Consider the following 17,985-nt stretch of genomic DNA (forward strand, 5'->3'; position numbering starts at 1 on the left):
TCTCCACCCCAGGCGAGATGCATCCGTCGTCAGCACTTTCGTGGGCTGCGGAATTTGGAATGGACGAACCAGGGTCGAATTGGTCCGAATGGTCCACCAGTGCAGTGAATTGCGGCAACTGATGGAGAGGCGGATGACATCTTCTAGATTCCCGGTGGCTTGACACCACTGGGAAGCTAGGGTCCATTGAGCAGGTCTCATGTGAAGGCGAGCCATGGGAGTCACATGAACTGTGGAGGCCATGTGACCCAGGAGTCTCAACATGTGCCGAGCCGTGACCTGCTGAGACGCTCTGGTCTGGGAAGCAAGGGACAGAAGGTTCTGCGCCCTTGCTTCGGGAAGAAAGGCCTGAGCCGTCTGAGAATTCAGCAGCACTCCTATGAATTCCAGAGATTGGACCGGCTGGAGATGGGACTTCGGGTAATTTAGCACAAACCCCAGCAGCTCCAGAAGGTGGATAGTGCACTGCATGGACCGAAGGGCTCCTGCCTCTGAGGTGTTCTTGACCAGCCAATCGTTGAGGTACGGGAACACGTACACTCCCAGCTTGCGCAAGTACGCCACCACCACCATGAGGCACTTTGTGAACACTCGAGGCGCAGAGGCGAGCCCAAAGGGCAGCACACAGTACTGAAAGTGCCATGTTCCCAAACGGAATCTGAGATACTGTCTGTGAGCTGGCAGTATCGGGATGCGAGTGTATGCGTCCTTTAAATCCAGGGAACATAGCTAATCATCTTTCTGAATCATTGGTAGAAGGGTGCCCAAGGAAAGCATCCTGAACTTCTCTTTGTTCAGGCCTCTCAGGTCTAGGATGGGGCGCATCCCCCCTGTTTTCTTTTCTACAAGGAAGTACCTAGAATAGAATCCCTGCCCTTCCTGCCCGGGTGGCACGGGCTCGACCGCATTGGCGCTGAGAAGGGCGGAGAGTTCCTCTGCAAGTACCTGCTTGTGATGGGAGCTGAAGGATTGGGCTCCCGGAGGACAATTTGGTGGAGTGGAGGCCAAATTCAGGGCGTATCCGCACCGCACTATTTGGAGAACCCACTGGTCGGAGGTTATTAGAGGCCACCTTTGGTGAAAACCTTTCAACCTCCCCCTGACTGGCAAATCGTCCGATACGGACACTTTGATGGTGGCTATGTTCCCATGGATCCAGTCAAAAACCCGTCCCCGGTTTTGCTGTGGAGGCGCAGGGGGCTGCTTAGGCACACGCTGTTGACGGGAACGAGCACGCTGGGACTGTCCCTGTGCCTGATGAGGCCTTCGGGCCGGCTGGGTGTACCTACGCTTGTTGTAGGCGTAGGGGGCAGCCTGCCGGGCCCGGGAAAAACGTCCACCTGCAGAGGTGGATGCTGAAGTCGCCCGGTGGGAGAGCTTGTCGAGGGCGGTTTCCCGCTGATGTAATTGGTCCACCAACTGCTCAACCTTCTCGCCGAAAATATTATCCCCCCGGCAAGGGACATCAGCCAGCTGCTGCTGGGTGCGGTTGTCCAGGTCAGAGGCATGCAGCAATGAGAGTCTGCGCATCACTATACCTTGGGCCGCAGCTCGAGATGCCACATCACAAGCGTCATAAATACCCCTGGACAGGAACTTTCTGCACGCCTTCAGCTGCCTGACCACCTCCTGAAAAGGCCTGGACTGCTCCGGGGGGAGCTTGTCGACCAGGTCCGCCAGTTGCTTCACATTATTCCGCATGTGCATGCTCGTATAGCGCTGGTAGGATTGGATGCGGGTCACGAGCATTGAAGATTGGTAGGCCTTCCTCCCAAACGAGTCCAGAGTGCAAGACTCCCGCCCCGGGGGCGCCGAGGCAGTATCCCTCGAACTCCGTGCCCTCTTGAGAGCAGAGTCCACGACCGTCGAGTCATGAGGCAATTAAGGCCGCATTAACTCTGGGTCTGAGTGGATCCTGTATTGGGACACCGCTTTCTTGGGGATGGTGGGATTAGATAAAGGTCTCAACCAGTTCCGAAGCAGTGTCTCTTTGAGGACATTGTGCAACGTGACCGTGGACTCTCTAGGTGGCAATGGATAGTCGAGGACCTCGAGCATCTCATCCACAGAGACCATGGGGAAGGGAATGCAGATAGACATATCCCTAACAAAGGAGGCAAAGGAGAGGCTCTCAGGTGGCGAGAGCTTCCTCTCCGGTGAAGGAGTGGGGTCGGAGGAAAGGCCCACAGACTCCTCTGAGGAGAAATATCTGGGGTCCTCCTCCTCCGTGTCGGACATGAGCTCCTGTAACTCAGACCTCAATCGGGCCCGGCTCGACTTCGAGGCACCGAGTCCTCGGTGGCGTCGTCGAGCGGTGGACTCCCGCGCCGGCGGGGATGAAGCTCCCTCCATCGACGTCAACGGGGACTCCACCTGCGTGGCGGTCGAGACCAGCGCCGCAAGCGGCGTCGAAGGCCTCAGCGCCGGGCTAGAGCACGCTGGCGCCTCCATCAACGGCGCTGGGGGCGCAAGCACCCCCGGCGCTGGCACAGTCTGGCGCATCAGCCCTTCCAGGATCCCCGGAAGGATGGCTCGGAGGCACTCGTCAAGGCCTGCTGTCGGGAAAGGCGAGGGGGCCGGTGGAGGTGCCGGTGCCAGAATCTGTTCGGGTCCAGGAGACGGCACCGAAGTGCTCGTGCCCTGACGTAGCGATACCTCTACCACCGAGGGGGAATGCTCCTCCTGGAGCTGCCGCTTCCTCGGCGTCGAGTCATCTCTGGAGCCGGAGCTGTTAGCCACATGCGCCGTGGGCGACCGATGACGGTGCTTTTTAGCTTTCTTCAGGTGCCCGTCATCGGCGCTCGGCGGTACCGAAGAGGAGGAGGTAGATCCCCCTCGCCTCGAGGGATCGGGTCCGAAAGGGTTCGGTCCCGATGGCCCTGGGTAAAGGGAGTGACCGGGGCCGATTGCCCGTGCGGCCGCTCACCCCTGCCATCTCCGGAAGACCGGCGGGCCAACAGAACCTGTGCTCCTGGGGTCGGTGCCGATTTCGTGGACATCGGTACCGGTATCGAAGATCCGGCCGTCGACACCGATGCCGTCGAAGTCGACGTCGAGGGGCCGGCGCAAGTTCCAAAAAGACGGTCCCAAAGAACTTGCCTCGCCACCTGTGTCCGTTTCAGTAAACCGAGACACAAGGTGCACGTCTTGGTATCGTGCTCCGGCCCGAGGCACTGGAGGCACCAAGCGTGAGTGTCGGTCTGCGAGATATGACGGCTGCACCGACCACACTTCTTAAATCCACTCGGGACCTTCGAGGACATCGACGGAAAAATCGCGTCGGCGAAGTCAAAGTCGTCGATGGTGGCGGTAAAAAGCACACCCGAAAAAGAAATCGACCGCGCGGCCACAAGGCCGCAACAAGGCGCCCTCCGCTAAAAGTACGAGGGGAGTACAACAAAGCTGTTTTTTTTTTTTTAAAAGAAAAAACAGAACGAAAAAACAAAGAAAACAAACGAAGAAAACTCGCGTGTAAGGCGCGGTCCGGTTTCCGGGGCTGACAGAGAGACGAACATGGCTCTCTCCAGCGCGGAAAAGAAAAGACTGAGCGGGAACGGTCGCGCACGGGTGGGAAGACGGGCGCGCATGCGCGGTGGGCGTGCCCTGCGTGCGGGACCGCCCGCGAAGTTTTGTTCCGGTTGGTGGGGGCTGCCGTGGACGTCAACCCAGTCGTGAGAACAAGCAGCCTGCTTGTCCTCGGAGAACAACTGGTACACTTCATTCTTACATCTATTAAAAACAGACAGACAACTATTTGGCCCTCCTAGTCTACCAAATTACACCATGCTAGCTAAATAAGCAGAAGCATCTTTTAGCCCTCTGCTATGCAGTCCTGAATGCCTAAAGGATATTGTTTGGTTTCCCTTACATGGAAACAGCCTTCAACCATCTCTGCTGCTTCCTTCTCCCCACACATACCCAGCTAACACAAAGCACCCACCTAACACAAAGCACGTACCTACAGATATGCACTCCTGCATTGCTAGTTAATCTTTTTTTTTGCGGAATTTTATTTGTATTTTCTTACCTGCCTTTCAACATCAATTACCAAAGCAGTTTACAGTATAAACATATAAAAAGACCGAATTGTATATATATCTTGCGTATATACTGCTTCTGTCCCATCAAATGGAGTTCTTTTGGTATGTTTATTTTTATCATTGTGATTAATTTTAGTCAAGCAGTAAGTATAGCAAATACAATACACCATATTTGCTACCTGTGGGCTGCGGAAGGGTGGGGTACACCTGCATGCCCAACCAGCCGCAGACAGCTAAGCCTCTGCTCCTTTGGGAGAAACACCATCCCCCAGGTCATGTTGATGTTAACTCCCAGGTACCTGGATATGGAAACAGACAGCTCTTGAGGTGATTCACGACCCAACACAGGGACTCTAGGAAGGAGATGACCTGATCGGTGGTCTGACTGGCCTCCACTAATGAGTCTGTCCGAATTAGCCAGTTGTCCAGGTTTGGGTGAACACGAACCCCCAGTGCAGAAGATGCACTACCACCACCACCTTGGAAAATGTGCATGGTGCCATACAGTAACAAATATCTCTTGTGATGATCCAAAATGGGAATATGGGAGACAAGCTTCCTTGAGGTCCGAGAAAGTCAGGAACCCCCTCCCCACCCCTGTAACTGAATGCAACACTTTTGGGGACTTGAAAGGAACCCTACTTAAAGGACCTGCTCTGGCCACTCCCCTGAAACAGTGGGCAGGCCGAAACCATCCTGACGCTCTAGCAAGCTACTTGGAAGCAGAAGAACACTGACTTTCTGCCGCAGCTCAGGGAGTTGGAGAGGTGCCTCCCCAATATCCTTAATCAGCTTCTCCAGGTGCTCTCCAACCCCTTAAAGGGCAGCTGACTTCTTGGAAGCCACATCCATCACCCAGTGGCAAAGCCACAAAGCGAACCAGATCATATGGAATGCCCACCAAAAAAAGGCTGTCCCCAACTCCAGGTAAGCCACTTTCAAGGACTCCGGTAGCTGCTGCAACCACTGAGCATGGCCCTTGCCATATAGCCACCACAAATGGCGGCCTGAATACTGGACATCCCCACAGAAAAGGACAGGCGGAGCTGCTGCTCCACCTTGTCATGGAGCTCCTTCAGAGCCAAACCCCCCGGACCAGCACAGCAGTCGCCTTAGTGACTGCAGTGACCAGAGTGTCCACCTTATGAAAGAATCAATACTTTTCAACCTCCTCCAGAGCGAAGGTATAAAGGTGATCCTGAGCTCTGGCACTCCTAAGTGGACCATTGTGCAAGCGAATGAAGAGAAAAGTGCTTAGGGGGGCCAGCAAACTTCTTCAGCAGCTGATCCCCCCCCCCCCCAAATGGACCCACAGGGGTCAGAGAGGGAGCCCCCCCCCCCACCCCCAAAGTGGAAAGGAAATGTTATTGCTTCTGAGCAGCAACAATCCCTGAGGGAGACAAGATGGCTGCTGTTCCTACCGAAATCAGGACCATGGGTCCCAATGCCCCAGCGAAGAGGGAGGACATCAACTTCAGAGCCCCCCCCCCCCCCCCCCCCACACACACACACACACTGGCCGTTTCTGAAGTCAGACAGCCAAACTGAGCTGCTGGTTCTAGTGTACAGAGCAGTGCTTCCTGGAGGGCATCCTCAATCACAAGTCTGGCAGACGCAAGCCTGACATGTTGCCCAAACCTGCCTTGGCCTAGGGATCTGGCTCCTGTGCCATTCCGGGCTCTCTAGGGATATGAATTAAAGGAAATCCCCTTAATTACAGGGAAATCCCTCAATCGAGATGTAGGGAATTTCTCTGTTCAGGGCAGGTCTGCCTTTTTTTTTTGTTGTTGTTAAAACTACAGGAGCAGCAAAAAAATAAAAAATTCCCCAAAGCAAGGAAAAAGGAAGCCTTTTTAGGCACCTGGGAGCTGCAGAGGGACCCCATGGGGGTGAGGGGACACCCAAACAGATGAACAGGTAAGGAGGGGTGGGAGGCATGGGTATCTGCAACTCTCAGGACCAAGCCAAAGCCTCACCCAATGGCACCAAAGAGTGCAATTGAGGGCTGCAGAGCCAAGCTTTGAGCTCAACCAGGTATAGTCCTGAGACACTGTGAGCAGCTGTTAGGCTCAACCACGCTGTGTGGACATGGTCAGCAGAGCAAGGAGCTAGACCAGGGACAGAGCACCACAGCACAACCTACCACCTGCTGGAAGGTAGAGAAAAATACTGGATTGTTCCAGAGAGCACCACAGATTATAATCAGTGATGTCACTGGTATAATTTAGTTTTCCCTACCTCCATCTGCATATATAACACCAACCCTGGTTTAAGAGCAGTGATTCTCAACCTTTTTTCAGTCGGATGGCCATTGCTCACATACATGACTATTGCATAATTCACAGACCTTTGGTGTGATGCAGTGTGGCAGTTCTTATGAATTAAATGTAAACATGCTCTGCATCCACAAAAACCCTATCTTTACCCAACAGGTGCAGATTATAAATAGTGCAATTTTCTCTATGGAAGTTACCATACAATTTATTTTTCTTTTTTAAATTCTCATGTTACATAAATATTGCCATACTGGGACAGACCAAACGTCCAAGCCCAGCATCCTGTTTCCAACAGTGGCCAATCCAGGTCACAAATACCTGGCAAGATCCAAAAAAAAGTACAAAACATTTTATGCTGCTTATCCCAATAATAAGCAATGGATTTTCTCAAAGTCCATTTTAATAATGGTCTATAGACTTTTCCTTTAGGAAGCCATCCAGACCCTTTTTAAACTCCGCTAAGCTAACCGCCTTTACCGCATTCTCTGGCAACGAATTCCAGAGTTTAATTACACGTTAAGTGAAGAAATATTTTCTACTTTGTAGCTTCACTGCATGCCCCCTAGTCCTAGTATTTTTGGAAAGAGTAAATAGACGCTTCACGTCTAGCCGTTCCACTCCACTCATTTTATAGATCTCTATCATATCTCCCCTCAGCCGTCTTTTCTCCAAGATAGAGCCTTAGACGCTTCAGCCTGTCCTCATAGGGAAGTCGTCCCATCCCCTTAACCATTTTCATTGCCCTTCTCTGCACCTTTTCTAATTCCACTATCTTTTTTGAGATGCAGCGACCAGAATTGAACACAATATTCGAGGTGCGGTTATCTGAATAGCAACATAAACCTCTTCACTACCACATATTGTGGAATACAAAGCCTGAAAAAAATCCTCTAAAATGCATGTAGCACTAATTCCTATGGTTCAAACATTAACCCTAAGAACAGGCAACACTACAAATATTCCATGAAGTCCTAGAACAATACACGTACTAATGGTAAAACAAAACACATGGGACTGCTAGAGGACTTCTACATAGAACCTACAAGCAAACAAAATACACCTTGTTCACATGCAACTCATACACAGACCCTCAAATACACAACAGATCACAAATTAGAAACAGAAATAGGAAGGCAAAAACTGAACTGATAACCCTAAGTTGTCAAACTAGGCATGTACCAGAACATAGGAGAAAAACAACACAAACACATTTCCTCTTATACCAAACACAATATGACATCCATGAGGCACGTTCCCCGAAATTAATACTTTCCACCTAATAAATTAAAAATAAATCCTTTTTTTCCACCTTTGTCATCTGGGCATTTTATTTTTCCCCAAGTATGTTGGTCCTAGTTTCTCTGTTTTCTGTCTTCTGCTCTCTTTCCAGTGGGTGCTATCAATTTACTTTCCCCTTTCTACTTCTTCTACTTTATCCACCTCTGATATATTTCTTCTCTCTCTTCTGTCTGCCCACTCAAATTTCACCTGCTTACTTCAGTCCTTTTCCTATATTTTGCTCACTTGTCAACTTCCCATCTTCTCCTCTAATTCTCCTGTCTCACTCCTTCCCTGGACTCTTTCCCCCCCCCCCCCCCCCCCCACATAACTACTCTTCTACCCTCTGTACTCACCTGCCTCTTCTCACTCATCTCCTTAAGAGCCCTCATATCCCAGATGATTCCATCATACCAAACATGTCTGTCCCATCTCCCTTTCCCTCCACCCCCTATGGTGCAGCAACACCCTTTCCCCACTCTGCCCCCTTTTCCCTTATGGTCCGGTAACTCCCTGTTCCCTATCTCTTCTCCTTTATGGTCCACAAATTCCTCAGTCCCTCCTCTCTCCTTTCCCCTGAAAAAATGGGCAGGAAGTGTCTTGAGTGGCCACAGCAAACTCAGCCTGGTGACAGGAAACATACACAAATCCCAATACTGTGCTCCTTCCAGGTTGTGTAAGTGGCAACCTGAACACCAGAAATGAAAGCCTGCTAAGTGCAGTTTATCATCTACACAACCTGAGAAGAAGCACAGCATCAGGGTTTGTGTAGTCACATCTCATCTCTTTCTTCCATTCCCCATAGCCCAAGATCTCTCCATGGTCTGGCATCTCACCCTCTCTCCCCAGCCCCACTTCCCTCATACATCCAGCATTCCTTCCTGTCCCCCCCTGCCACAGATGCAGCACCTCTCCCTCCACCTCAAAGCCAGCACATCTTATTCCTTCCCCCTCCCCCCAAGTCTAGCATCTTATTGAGGTTTGCAAATAGAGGCTGACAAACTGAATCCGTGGCCGAAATTTGCTGCTCAGTTTTGGTTGGAACCAAAACTGAAAATGTCATGTCTGCCCCATTCCCCTCCCCATGCAGAAGACGTGTCCCCAGGGGCCACCATAGCCCCCCTCTAAGCCTCCTGAGCATTAGCGGGCCCTCCCCAGGACCACTTTAACAAGCCCTGGTGCACCTCTTTCCTGTCCAGTGCAGCTGCTGGATTAAAATGGCTGCCAAGACTGCCACAGGGGTCCTGGCTACCATTCTGAGCCTGGCACTAGCTGCCGTATTGAGATTGGCATTGGCATAAGGAAGTATATGCAGGAAGTCTCGGCAGCCATTTTAAACAAGAGGGGCTCTTTCCTGCTCCTGAAGATGCACTTAGGGGCCTACTGATGGTCAGGAGGCCAGGTCAGTGGGGACTTTTCTTCTGGGATCATCAGTCAGATGGCTTGGGGGGGGGGGGGGGGGGGGGGGGGGGGGGGTTCGGTTTCAGTCAAAATGCACTGGCATTTTCAGCCAAAACCCGAACCTCAGCAGAATCTGAAACCAAAATTGTCAGCCTCTATTTAAATAGCCAATAATTAAACAGAAAAAAAACCCCTCTTCCTCTTCTTTGTTTCGCCCCCCATAGGCGCCCGATATAAGAGGCTTAAGTTAACATTAACAGCAGGATCAGCAGTTTCTAAATTCTACGTCTTTCTCTTCCTCCAGACCAGCAGTCTCGCCCCGCGGTTTCTCCTCTTTCCCTCCCCAGCGCGACACTCACTTCACTACCAGTAGCAGTAGCGATAGGCGCCATCAACTCTGCACACGCGGGGGGGGTGGGACCTATGGGCAGTGGCGTACCGACTCTTGAGGGCGGGGCGGTGGGGGCGGGTTCAACTCCTTAGGGGGTGCTGCCATCCATTGACATCTTCCTCCTCCCCCAACTGGTGCGGTCCTGTATGGGGTATCCCAGCTTCTCCCCCTCCCCCAACTAGTGCGGTATCACTCCCCCACCCCTCCTCGCTCGCCCTTCTCTGCTAGTGTTTAAATTTCGAAGCCTCCGGCAGCATCAGCAATGTGAGTGCTGCCTTCAGCCAGCCCCGGAAGCATTCTCTGTTCAGCGTCCTGCCTACGCGGGAAGTTGTATAGAGAAGGCTTCCAGGGGAAGGCAGCACATTCATTGCTGCTGGCGAGCCTGGAACCTTGGAGGCATGCAGGAGCGGTCGTGGAGTGAGGAGGGGGAGTGCAATGCTGCACTAATCGGGGGGGGGGGGGGGGGAGGGAGGGAGGGAGAAAGAAGGGTGAGGATCATCAAGGGAAGGGGACACAGGGCAGATGCTGAACTTGGGGGTAACGGGGGTGGGAACACAGAGCAAATGCTGAATATGGGTGGAATAGGGACAGAGACACAGAGGGGACACGGGAGGTTATGGATAGGAGAGATAGTGAGTCAGAGGGAATGACAGTGGATATGGAGAGAAAAAAGTCAAATAGGAGGTAAGCAGAAGATGGATATGGATGGGGAACAGAGAGAGGAGAAATGAAGATGGAGGGGGGAGATACTGGAATGCATATGTAAAAAGAAAAGAGGAAGACACAGGCAGAAGGGAAAGAAAAGGCAGGCTGTGGATGGAAGGGGCAGAGAAAGCTGCCAGACACCATATGAAAAGGGGAAAAGGGCAGTGGATGGAAGGGACAGAGAAAGCAGACAGACGCTGGATGAAAGGGAGAGAGAAAGAGAGCAGATGCTGGATGGAAGGCAGAGAGTGAAGAGAAGACAAGGAAAGCAGAAACCAGAGAAAACAAAGGTAGAAAAAAAGATGTATTTATTTGCTTTAGAATAAAGTAGTATTGTAGCTGTGGTGATAAATAGAAATGAAAATAAGGTGATTTTGTGTTGGACTAATTTTAATACAGTTAGGGACCAAAACCTCCATCCTTAGGTCAGGACAGGACCGTAACAGCAGTACTGACCTGAGGAAGGAGGTTTTGGCCTCTGAATGCTAATTGAAAAAGTATTAGTCCAATAAAATGGTATCTTATTTTCTCTGTTTTGTTTTATTTCTATTTTTTAATTTGTAAAGTGGTGATTGGTATTTGTCAGTTTTTCTTCAAATTTACATCTGCTATGTTTATATATTGCACAGTACTAGGGATATGCATCACTGTTTCTGTGGTGTTGCATTGAATGTGGAATCTGGCCTCTTGGGGGTAATTTTTGTCTATATATTTCTATTTTAGTTTGTGGTTACTTATTCTATACTTGGCGAGGATGTATCTGTGTTCTTTGTGTTTTTGATGACTTATACTGTGCCAAAATTGACATTTGAAAACTCTTATCTCTATCTGGTCGTTAATAAAAGGAGCTCATTGTGAATACCATCCACCCTAAAATGATGTTTTGTGGCTGTACATGAGAATTGTGATATGATCCCTTGTTTCATATTGTTGAAAGTCTGTGATGTTGTTCGTATGGGTGGTATATTGGTGTATTAGGGTCTGCCCAGTGTAATATTTATGGTACAGTAAGGTTCTGAGTGTGCTTTTGCACAAGTTTGTGTGTAGTGTTTTGCAGTTGAGCGATTGTGGTTAGGATTGAGCAACCACTTTATTCTTTGACATATGATACAATTTAATAAAAGGTATTAATTGTGACTTATTTTTACTTATTTTTTTTCTGTGTGTTGTCAGACAATTATGGATGTAAGCTCCACCCCTGACCCCACCCCTAACCCCACCCCCATTAGCCTCCCCAAACAGTTGGGCCACCGACCGCCTATGCCGCCCCCCCCCCCCCCCCACCAAGTCCAGCAGCTTCCCTCAATCCCTTCTCTTCCCACACATTCAGAACTTTTTCCTTCAGCCTCACCTCATCTCCCCCCGCGTATGACACCTGTCCCTCAGACCTCATCTGTGCCGGCAACAGCAGCCATTAACACACTGTTTGGGCCAATCTAAAGCTTCTCCTCTGCCATGGCCCGCTCTTGCATAAACAGGAAGCTGTGTCAGAGGGACAGGCTACAGCAAAGGAAAATGCTTCAGGCCAGCCCATGCAGCATGGTATGGCTGCTGCAGCTAGCAGAGACAAGGTTTGGGACTTTTTTTTTTTTGGGGGGGGGGGGGGGGGGGGTAGCATGACGGTCAGGTATCAGACCCAGGGAGGGAAGGGAAAAAAGTGACCGTGCTGTAACTTACAAAAACAAACCCACTCCCCTAAACCCATGCTGCTTTGTATGCCAGTCCTACAATACACCAGTTAGGAACTGTTGATTTAGAGCCATACTGAACCTTGTACTAGCAACCACATTACTGGTCAACATAGGGGAAGGTTGCAAAATTAGATATGAAATTTTACTTTTTTTTTTTTTAATGCCTGACAAATCCAGGTACTAACATTTAACTGCGTCCCACGCAAGAAATAATAAGCAGTTAAACATTAGCACCTGGACTTGTCAAAAAGGCATTTAAAAATCATGTTGTGCAAAAGGGCCTTACCTTTTAAGTCGGGAGTTCGTGGGGTATTGAAGACATTCTCAATAACGTGAGAGGGGTCTATATTCTCCTGCTCCACCATCATAAACTGGCTCCAGTACTCCACTGGCAAAGACAGCAAACGTTCCAATACCTGCAAAATAAAAAAGTCACAAGACAGTTTGAGTAGTCACTGTGATAGTTAAGATTCTTTGCAAGTTGATGGAACTCCTCCAAAATATGGTAATATGATCTTCCCAAAAAAATGGAGTACAATTTAGTTGAAGCAGCTCAGCGAATCTTTATCGATCCCTATTACCTAATCAATGTATGCCTTAATAAGTTGTCCAAATGATCCAAGGTGGTTCAAACAGATGTTGGCTGAGGGAAAATAGGTATCAATACCACCACAGGAAATGCTCCTAACCCCTCAACTTTGCTATTTGGTAACTATAGTACGTCTCTACAAGTATGAAAAAGCTGCGTACGAGAAGCATAGTTGGTCACATACTGTATAATGCAACAGAGATGGGACGCTAGATTTTTTACAACAAATATACTTAATGTGAGGTTTCCTTTTCAATGCTCTTTGGATGCTGGTTACTCTGATGCCAAGACTGTAGTTGGTTTGATGTACTTAATTAACTTCTGTTTTGCTTAAAGGAAAGCAAATAAAGCTAAGTTACTAACCTGTAGCAGGCATATATTTTCACAAGTGGACAGGACCAGCAATACAGTACTAAAGCTAAAACGACAACTCCAAGGGGAGGTGAGAGGAATGAGAGACTATATATGCCTACTGTTCTCAGAGAACACATGCTACAGGTAACTCACTTTGCTTTCTCCAAAGACAAGCAGGCAGAATATTCTCACATGTGGGACTCACTAGCTGCCAGGCTCACAACAAATGAATTTTTGGCAATTAAGTAGATAGTGAGCCTAGTGAGGAAAAAGGGCAGGAGGGCAGAGTTGACTTTTTAGTAGTAAAACATTTTGCAGGACTGTTTGTCCAAACTGGCTATTCCGTCTAGAATGCTGCTCCAAACAGTAGTGAGCAGAGAAGGTGTACATAGAAACCCGCATAGCCACCTTGCAAATTTCTTCAATGGAAGCATGAGCTGAAGCCACAATGGCTCTTACATTGTGAGCAGTGACCTGGCCATAAAGGGTCAACCCAGCCTGAATATACATATAGGAGATACAGTCAGCCAGCCAAGAAGATATAGTACATTTGTTGACAGGAATCCCTAATCTGTTAGGGTCAAAGGTTATAAAAAAAGCTAGGAGTACTTCCTATAAAGATTTGTATGATCCAGATAATATGCTAGAGCACACTTGCAGTCTAAGGTGTGCAGTGCTGCTTCTCCAGGCTGAGTGTGGCTTAGGGAAGAGGGCAGGAAGTACAATGGCAATGGACTGATTGAGGTGGAACTCTGATACCACTTCAGGGAAGAATTTGGGATGAGTCCAGAGTACAACTCTGTCGTGGTAGCACCTGATGTAAGGTGGGTCTGCCACAAGAACTTGAAGTTCGCTTTCTCTTCTGGCAGAAGTAAGAGCTATTAAGAACTTCAGGAAACAGGAATGAAGCGATTGAAAAGGAGGTTTAATGACACCTGCGAGGATGAGACAAATTCCAAACCGAAAGTGAAATTAGGCCTTACCTGCTAATTTTCTTTCCTCTAGATCCCAGGAGTGCTTGGGTTATGCACTCCTACCTGCAGAGGGAGACTGAGAACAAACTTCTTATACAAGTAGCCTGTGCAGACCTTCTACTAACCAGTAAAACAGTAACAAAACAGAGGAACAAAACACCTCCACTTAAACAAAACCACTGAATCCACACTCAGATCCCCTCCCCTTAAGACGGGGGAATTCAACTGCAGATGGGCACAAACGGTACCACAAACTGCCCTTAGTAAAACTCCCGGACCCAAATCACAGGAGCTACTAGAAATATCAGCAACTGAAATCTAAGGAAAATATCATACTGAACTGTCCGATACACTGGGTGGGCTCTTGAACGGTCTGGAGGATCTAGAGGAAAGAAAATTAGCAGGTAAGGCATAATTTCACCTTCCTCAGCAATCCTCCAGACCGATCAAGACGCTTGGGACATACCAAAGCAGTAAACACATCTAAGGGTGGGACCTGCAAAGCTCAGAGGACAGGACTGCAGCTCCAAAACTGGCATCCTCCCTTGCCTGTACATCCACTCTGTAATGTTTGACAAGAATGCAGGGAGGACCACACCGCCGCTCTACAAATGTCCACCGGTGGAACAAAACTACTCTCTGCCCAAGAAGCCGCCATCCCCCTAGTGGAATGTGCCTTGAGCTCCACCGGCACCGTACGGCCATGCAATATGTAAGCCGAAGAGATGGCATCCTTCAACCGCCGAGCTATAGATGCCTTAGAAGCAGCCGCTCCTTTCTTGGGCCCCCCATAAAGGACAAATAACCTGTCTGAAGACCTGAATTCCTCTGACCTGCGCAAGTAAACCTTCAACACTCTGAGCACATCCAACTTCGCCAAACGACGCTGAGAAGCATCCCCCGTCCGGTCCTCCAAGACCGGCAACGAAATCACCTGATTGACATGAAAGGAGGATACCACCTTAGGCAAAAACGAAGGGACTGGACGCAGCGAAACCTTTTCCTTAGAAAACCACAGAAACGGAGGCCTACATGAAAGAGCCTGAAGTTCCAAAATCCTGCAAGCCGACGATATAGCTACCAAAAAGACCACCTTCATAGTAAGGTCTTTTATCGAACAAGACTCCAAGGGCTCAAAAGGAGAACCCGCCAAAGAGTCAAGAACGATATTAAGATCCCACTGAGGAACTACCGGCCACTGAGAACGAAGCAACTTCACCCCCCTCAAAAAACGGACCACATCCGGGGAAGACGCAACTGACCTGCCATGCACCTTACCCCGAAAACACGCCAAAGCAGCCAGCTGCACCTTCAAAGATGACAATGAAAGGCCCTTCTCAAAACCATCCTGCAAGAAATCTAAAATGCACGACACAGAAGCTGTCCAAGGGACACACGCCCGGTCCCCACACCAATCTTCAAATATGCGCCACACATGTACATAGGCCAAAGACGTCGAACGTTTGCGAGACTGCAGCATCGTCTGAATCACCTGAGGAGAAAACCCTTTCCTTTTCAACCGTTCCCTCTCAAGGGCCATACCGTAAGAGAGAACCTAGCCGGATCTGGCATGACAACTGGACCCTGACACAACAGCACTGAGACCCCCCCCCCCCCCCCAGCCACAGAGGCTCGCCTTCTAACAGGCGCATCAGATCCCCGAACCACGGCCAATGTGGCCAATTCGGAGCCACCAACACCGGACCCGCATGACATTCTACCCTCTGTAGGACTCTACCTATCAAGGGCCACGGGGGAAATACGTACAGCAACACCCGCTGAGGCCATGGAAGGACCAACACATTGATCCTTTCCGCTAGCGGGTCCCGACGCCAACTGAAATACCGAGGAACCTGAGCATTCTGTGCCGACGCCATGAGATCCGCTACTGGCAATCCTCATTTTAGAACTATCTGGTCGAACACTGACCGGTGCAGAGACCATTCTCCAGGGTCCAACATGTGTCTGCTTAGAAAATCCGCGTTCACGTTGTCCACCCCGGCCACGTGCACCGCCAAAACCTGCACTAGATGCCTTTCTGCCCAACTCATGAGCAGAGATGTCTCGACTGCCAACCGCGGACTCTTTGTACCGCCCTGCCGGTTGACACGCTACCGCTGTCGCGTTGTCGGACATGACTCTTACTGCCTTTCCGACCACACTTGAGCGAAACGCCAGAGCTAGCCGAATCGCCCTTGTCTCCAACCGGTTGATAGACCACTGAGCTTCCTCTGTCGACCACCGCCCCTGCGCGGACCGACCGAGACACTGAGCTCCCCAGCCCAGCAGACTGGCATCCGTTACCAGAATCACCCAGAGGAGGTTCAAACGGCATGCCCTTTTTCAGATGGGCCGAGCACAGCCACCACTGGAGACTGCGCCGAGGAGCACCGCAACTCCAAACTGTGTATCTGGGGAGACCACCGGGACAACAGAGCCAACTGAAGCTGACACGTATGTGCCCTTGCCCATGGTACTACCTCTACTGTCACTGCCATGAGGCCCAGAACCCGAAGGTACATTTGAACTGTCGGACTCTGAATGGACATTAACAGCCGGACCTGCTGCTGAAGAGAGGCGATATGAGAATCCGGCAGAAAAACACGACCCACTGCCATGTCGAACCGCACTCCCAAGTACTCCAGACTCTGCGATGGGATCAACTGACTTGACTACATTCACTACCCATCCGAGCGATTCCAGAAACGCGACCACCTGAGCCGTCGCCGCAACACTGAGCCCGAGACTTCAGCCGGATCAACCAGTCGTCCAGATACGGATGCACCAGAATTCCCTGCTACCACCACCATTATCTTGGAGAAGGTGCGTGGAGCTGTTGCCAGACCAAAAGGCAGAGCACAGAACTGAAAGTGTCTCCCTAAAACAGCAAAACAAAGGAAATGCTGATGGGTCTCTCGAATAGGCATGTGCAGATATGCTTCTGTGAGATCCAGTGACGTGAGAAATTCTCCCTGACGAACAGCCACTATGACCAAGCGCAGAGTCTCCATGTGGAAGGATGGCACCTTGAGCGCCCCATTGACCCTCTTGAGATCTAAAATGGGTCGAAACTGGTCCTCCTTCGGCACCACAAAGTAAATGGAACAACCCATTCCCTGCTCGTGCCGAGGAACAGGTACCACAGCTCCCAACTGGATTAAGCGACCCAGAGTCTCTTGAATAGCCTTTAACTTGACCCAAGAGTGACAAGGAGAGGGAAGAAACAGATCCGGCAGCAGGTGCTCGAACTCGAGCGCATAACCGTGCGAACGACCTCCAGCACCCACTGATCTGAAGTAATTTGGGTCCAACCCTGATAAAACAGACGAAGTCATGCCTCGACCTTCACCAGAGGCTGGACCCGCAAACCTTCATGAGGAGCACTTATTACCATTTCCGGCACCTCCAGAGGAGTCCCGACCTCCTCGATGACCCCCTCGAAAGGACTGTGTCCGCTGGAAAAAACGGCTTTTAGAAGGAGATACAAATCTGCCCGGCCTGTACCGCCTCGCGTCCTTAAACCGACCTCTAGCCGAACCCCCTCGACTAGCTGACTTAGGCCGTAACTCCGGCAACCATGAGACCTTGGTATCCCCAAAACCACTCATCAGTTTATCCAAGTCCTCTCCAAACAACATAGAACCTTTGAAAGGTAGAGAACACAATTTTGCTTTAGAGGCCGCATCTGCCACCCAGCCCCTAAGCCAAAGAGCCCTGCGAGCCGTCACCGCCAGAGCCATATTCTTAGCCGAAGCCCTTAGCAAATCATAAAGGGTGTCCGCCAAAAACGAAGACCCCCATCTCCAATTTGGCCAGCTCCTGAACCAAACCAGTCCTAACGCAGGCTCATCCAAGAGCTTCTCCGCCCAACGGAAACAAGCTCTGGCTACCAAGCCCCCACACACAGAGGCTTGCAAGGCCAAAGCTGACAAATCAAAGCTGCGCTTCAGAAAGGACTCTAGCTTCCTATCCTGAGGATCCCGTAAGGCTATACTGCCATCCACCGGAATGGCCGTAGCCTTAGTAACCTTCGTAACCACCGCATCCACAGTAGGTGGTTTCAGTAGGGCCAAATCCAGCCGCACCATAGCCCTAGACACCTTACAAGCAGCCTCCGGCACAGACCATTCCTGAAAAACTAATGTCTCTAATGTCTGAATTCATGGGAAAGGAACAGGAGGCTCTCCAAATCCCCTTAACCAAGGGATCTACCTGGGGTCCCTCCGAAGAGGGAGTGGCCGCCGGAGCAAACTTCAAAGTAGAGATCAGCTTAACAACTCCTCCTT

General features: G+C 50.2%; 1 protein-coding gene across 1 annotated transcript in view; it reads right to left on the reverse strand.

Moving 5' to 3' along the window:
- Positions 1–17,985, reverse strand: part of RACGAP1 (Rac GTPase activating protein 1) — a 219,477-nt gene that overhangs the window by 3,389 nt on the left and 198,103 nt on the right. The window contains 1 exon segment of the mRNA XM_030198223.1: positions 12,069–12,198. Within this exon segment, the coding sequence (XP_030054083.1) occupies positions 12,069–12,198 (130 nt within the window).

The sequence above is a fragment of the Microcaecilia unicolor genome, chromosome 3 (assembly GCF_901765095.1).
Source record: "Microcaecilia unicolor chromosome 3, aMicUni1.1, whole genome shotgun sequence".
NCBI classification, from domain to species: domain Eukaryota; kingdom Metazoa; phylum Chordata; class Amphibia; order Gymnophiona; family Siphonopidae; genus Microcaecilia; species Microcaecilia unicolor.